This window comes from Octopus sinensis, linkage group LG26 (assembly GCF_006345805.1).
Source record: "Octopus sinensis linkage group LG26, ASM634580v1, whole genome shotgun sequence".
NCBI lineage: Eukaryota > Metazoa > Mollusca > Cephalopoda > Octopoda > Octopodidae > Octopus > Octopus sinensis.
Window position 1 is genome coordinate 19,290,721 of NC_043022.1, and position 5,789 is coordinate 19,296,509.

At 33.2% G+C, this 5,789-nt stretch overlaps 1 protein-coding gene and 1 pseudogene across 1 annotated transcript in view; one reads left to right on the plus strand and one right to left on the minus strand.

Annotated features, from left to right (window-relative positions):
- Positions 1 to 2,825, minus strand: part of LOC118768046 — a 20,960-nt gene extending 18,135 nt beyond the window's left edge. The window contains exons 1-2 of the mRNA XM_036513794.1: positions 2,613 to 2,825; positions 458 to 651 (exon numbers count right to left, since the gene is read on the minus strand). Coding sequence (XP_036369687.1) covers positions 458 to 651; positions 2,613 to 2,667 — 249 coding nt within the window. The 5' untranslated portion in view covers positions 2,668 to 2,825. The remainder of the gene's footprint in view (positions 1 to 457; positions 652 to 2,612) is intronic.
- On the plus strand, positions 636 to 748 carry LOC115224928 (annotated as a pseudogene).
- Positions 2,826 to 5,789: the final 2,964 nt, after the last annotated feature.

Genomic DNA, 5,789 nt, shown 5'->3' on the forward strand with positions numbered 1-5,789 from the left:
GGCAATAATGACACCATGCATACACACATGCATGTATGCTCGCACAATCACACATACATATACACACATATGCACGTATTCACTCACACACATATGCACACATCCGTTATAATGTATATATATATATATGCGTGTGTATGTGTATATATGCACAGGAGTGGCTGTGTGGTAAGTAGCTTGCTAACCAACCACATGGTTCCGGGTTCAGTCCCACTGCATGGCATCTTGGGCAAGTGTCTTCTGCTATAGCCCCGGGCCGACCAATGCCTTGTGAGTGGATTTGGTAGACGGAAACTGAAAGAAGCCTGTCGTATATATGTATATATATATGTGTGTGTGTGTGTGTTTGTGTGTGTGTGTTTGTCACCCTAGCATTGCTTGACAACCGATGCTGGTGTGTTTACGTCCCGTCACTTATGTTGTGTGTGTGTATGTGTGTGCATATTAATTTCCTTACCTCATCAACATTAATGTTATCAAATTCTACAAAACTTGGCTTTGTTGCATCGTCTAATTCAAATTCAGTGTTGAAACACTTTTGATCCTTTTCACTTGTTAGGTTTACATATTTAACCTTGTCCAAAGAAATGCGAACCGAATTGAATTTCTTATAAGAACAAAGTGTTATGTTCCACATTGTGGCCTGGGTAACTGGAAAATAGTTGAAAAAAAAAAAACGATACAGAGAAGATTAGTATGGCCTCTGCACAAGGATGACATGCAAATTCGCGAAGTATTTCATATTTTTAAAAACATTTGAGCGAGGTTGTTGCCAGTGCCGCTGGACTGGCTCCTGTGCAGGTGGCACATAAAAAGCACCATTTGAGCATGGCAGTTGCCAGTACTGCCTGACTGGACCTTGTGCCGGTGGCACGTAAAAGCACCCATTACACTCTCGGAGTGGTTGGCGTTAGGAAGGGCATCCAGCTGTAGAAAACCATGCCAAATCAGACTGGTTCATGGTGCAGCCTTCTAGCATACCAGCCATGTCAAACCATCCAGCTGTAGAAAGTCTGCCAGATCAGATTTAAAACATCAAAAGCCTTTTACAATGTGACTAGTTATACTGGTATTCTATTACTGGCTACAGCTGGAAGTTGTGGGCATGTCCCACCCCAGTTATACAAGGAAAATTAGAGTAAGGTGAAGGTGTGGCTATGTGGTAACAAGTTTGCTTTCTAGCCGCTTGATTCCATGTTGGGTCCCACTTTATTGCACCATGAGCAAGTGTCTCCTATTATAACCTTCGCCTAACCAAATCCATGTGAGTAGATTTTGTGGACAAAAACTGGAAAACCCCATTCAGTGTGTGTGTGTGTGTGTGTGGTGTGTGTGTGTGAATGTGTGTATGTGTATCAATAAGCTCATAAAAAACGAAATTTAAGGGCTGTCTGACTGGCTCTTTTGCCAGTGGCACGTAAAAAACACCCAGCACACTCTGCTGAGTGGTTGGTGTTAGGAAGGGCATCCAGCTGTACGAACCTTGTTAAATCAGATTGAAGCCTGGTGCAGACTCCTGTCATGCCAGTCGACAGTCATACCGTCCAACCAATGCCAGTATGGAAAGCGGACGTTAAATGATAACGATGATGATGATGATGATGATGATGATGATGATGATCACACACACCACACATACACACCACATAGACATGACAGCAGTAAATAGACATCCCATAAAACATTGTGTTATGGTTATTTTAACTTGGAAGGGTTCATGTTTTTTTATTAATTGACACTTTTATGTTTCAAGTTCTACATGTGACTTTTAAATCATGCCAAGTACAAAACCAGCTTTAGAACTGTCCGAATTTCAAAGAGGCCATATTATGGGTCAATCTAAAGGTGTAAAACTGTAGAAAACCTTGGGATCCTGCTTTCTACAGTAAATAGGGTGATTGTGCAATTCACCAAAAAGGGGAAACCCCATCACCTCACCCAGGTTGACCAGGGCCCTCTGACAGAAGCTCTCACTTTGTTTAGAGAAGTGTGGAAGATAATCCTTGTTGCAAGGCCTCTGACATAGCAGAGCAAGTTGATGTCAGTCCCAGAACAGCTGTCAGGTATCTCCACAAACTTGGTTCCTGTGGCAGAGCAGCAAGAAGGAAGCCACTTCTTCAACCAGCCAATATCAGACCAAGAAAAGACTGGGCCAGGAGATAGTGGAAATGCCACTAACATTTTGGGACACTGTCGTATTCTCTGATGACTCCAGATTTGCTGTGTTTTCTGACAGTGGTCGAGTGTAGATCTGGAGACTGTGATGAAGAATTTAATGGGAAAAAATTGCAACAAACAATGAATATAATATCTATTCTACGACGGTGCGGAGAGCAATTTGGAGCAATGAATGATCAGAGTTGGCGGAGTGGGAGGGAAACATAAACTCAGATAAATATGTGTCCATATAGCAGAAAGGAATCCTTCCAAACTTCTCCAGAAGTGAAAAGAAGATTCATTTTTTATTGAAGATGGTGCTCCTCTTCACACAGATAAAAAGACTCAAGATTGGTCGGAAGAGAGTGGAAAACACAGGTGAGGCAAACGAAGCTTTAACCATACACACCTGACCACAATGATTGCACAAAAGAATAATAATAAAGAAAACTTACGTAGTAAATAAGGGAAGATTATGACTAAAATACTCCAATATGAAAGAAGCAGCATGGCAGAAGTTGGAAGGAATTGGTTAGTCTTGAGAAATGGTGATTTTTCTTTTTTCCTTTTTAAAGGTCTTTCGCAAAGCAGTTAGAACTTCTATATCAAATATTCTTAGAGATGAATTATCTTTAATTTCTTTCCATTCATCTGTTCAGCTGTTTTATAAACTGCAAAACACAAAAACAGAATATTGTCACATGTCAGTTGATATTTCAAACCATTGAATACTTCTTGTTTTATAATTCTTACCATGTCAAATTCCTGTGTTTATGGGTTGTGGGGATGACAAAATTGAAGGTTCTGGACAATATTTAATGCTTTTCTTAATGATTTTTTTTCTAATGTTTGGACACAATATTATTATAGCATCAAAGCTATTAAAATATATTAACTGGCTTCTAGGACATTACTAAAAACTGAATAATTGATACTATATATATATAATATATTATATTAGATTAGAGATAAAACCACTATTAGGCAAATCAAACAGTGAAAATCATAAACCAATACATAGAAATAAAATTAATTAATAAAAAATATATAAAATATAAAATTCTAATTTTTAATATTTAAATTAAAGTTAAAATTTTTTAATAGTTATTTAAATTAATAATTTATATTTATAAATTTTCAAATATATATGTGTATATATATATATATATATATATATATATATATATATATCTATATATATATATATTTTATTATCATTTTATTTATTTATTTATTAATTTTTTTAAAAATATAACTATCAAAAAGTATTAGAAGTTTAATATAAGATAAAGAGTAAAACCACTACGATCGTTTCATGCCCATTAACCAATTTGAATAACAATAATTTAAATTCAATTAATAATTTGAATTATGCTTATAGTCAATCTTCAGGTTAATTATAATATTTAAATAAATAATCAGAAATATTTAAACAATATTTTTTAAGAAATAAATAAAATAATATATATAAGATATATAGATAGTTAATTTGCTATAGCGTTCGTTTAAGATTGTTTGTTTGTTTTTTGCAATTAGCTATTTCATCTTTAATATTTTAATATTTTTATTAGTAATAATGAATAATTAACTTATTAGGTCTTTATTATACGTGCATATATATTTATTTATAGAGATAATTTTAGATCTTAATTCTAATATTTATATACATTTATATATTTTCATTGATAATTTATATATTATTCAAATATTATATATTTAATAATATGAATAGTAATTTTTTTTGTAAAATATTTATATTAGATATTGACTATAACTGATATTAGATTATTTGTGGGTTTCTTACCTTAAAAATTAATACTTAAAAATCAATATTTAACATTATAATCGATTGTATGACATAATCATAATCGTTAAGTTTCTAGTTTGATAATAGAGTTTTTTATAAGAAAAATTATTATTTTATTTATTTCTTAAAAAATATTGTTTAAATATTTCTGATTATTTATCTAAATATTATAATTAACCTGAAGATTGACTATAACCATAATTCGAATTATTAATTGAATTTAAATTATTGTTATTCGAATTGGTTAATGGGCATGAAACGATCGTAGTGGTTTTACTCTTTATCTTATATTAAACTTTTAATACTTTTTGATAGTTATATTTTTTAAAAAATTAATTGATAAATAAATAAAATAATAAAAAATATATATATTTAAAAATTTATAAGTATAATTTATTAATTTAAATAATTTTTAAAATTTTAACTTTAATTTAAATATTTTAAATTTTGAATTTTATATTTTATATATTTTTATTAACTAATTATATTTCTATGTATTGGTTTATGATTTTCACTGTTTGATTTGCCTAATAGTGGTTTTATCTCTAATTTAATATAATATTTTAATATAATATATATATATATATATTATATATATATATATATATATATATAATATATTATATATATATATATATATTTTATATTTTATACTTTAAAATTAGATTTAATCCTAAATCTAATTTTTCCCTCTAAGTTTGGATTTACTCCCTAATATTATTATTATTATTATATATATATATATATAGTGTGTGTGTGCGTAGGTATGCCTAATTTCAATGATAATTGTTATTATAAACTATTTTTATTAATGTTTTTCTTTTATTTAATTATCTTATATAATTAACTATTTTCTACTTCTGAACTCCCCTTCAATTCAGGTATGTAGATTCCTATTTTGTTCTGTACTGGCAGGTGTGTATATGTATCTTTATACCTGTATACATCTGTGCTTGCCGAAATGTATACACTTGTCGTTTCTGCATAAACGTATGAATTCTCGTCTGTGGAACACAAATTGGTAAAATATTCCTGAAAGTTCCAAAAAATAGAAAAGTTATGCAACTGGCTGTTATGGGAGTGGTGGGGTGAATAAGAGGAGAGGGGGCAGGTTTGCGATGGAAATAGAGGCGGGGGGGAGCCGGACGAAGTGCATTAACTCTGGCAGTGAGGCTCGGCTTGGAGTGTGCGGGTTAGGAGGCAATGGAAGTAGGCAGGCTGTTACGGGAGTGGTGTAGTATGAAAGGGGACGAGCTGGCAGAATCGTTAGCACGCCGGGCGAAATGCTTAGCGGTATTTCGTCTGCCGTTACGTTGTGAGTTCAAATTCCGCCGAGGTCGACTTTGCCTTTCATCCTTTCGGGGTCGATAAATTAAGTACCAGTTACGCACTGGGGTCGATGTAATCGACTTCATCCGTTTGTCTGTCCTTGTTTGTCCTCTCTGTGTTTAGCCCCTTGTGGGTAGTAAAGAAATAGGTATTTCGTCTGCCGTTACGTTCTGAATTCAAATTCCGCCGAGGTCGACTTTGTCTTTCATCCTTTCGGGGTCGATAAATTAAATACCAGTTACGCACTGGGGTCGATGTAATCGACTTAATACCTATGTCTGCCCTTGTTTTTCCCCTCTGTGTTTAGCCCCTTGTGGGTAGTAAAGAAATAGGTATTTCGTCTGCCGTTACGTTGTGAGTTCAAATTCTGCCGAGGTCGACTCTGCCTTTCATCCTTTCGGGGTCGATAAATTAAGTACCAGTTACGCACTGGGGTCGATGTAATCGACTTAATACCTATGTCTGCCCTTGTTTTTCCCCTCTGTTTTAGCCCCTT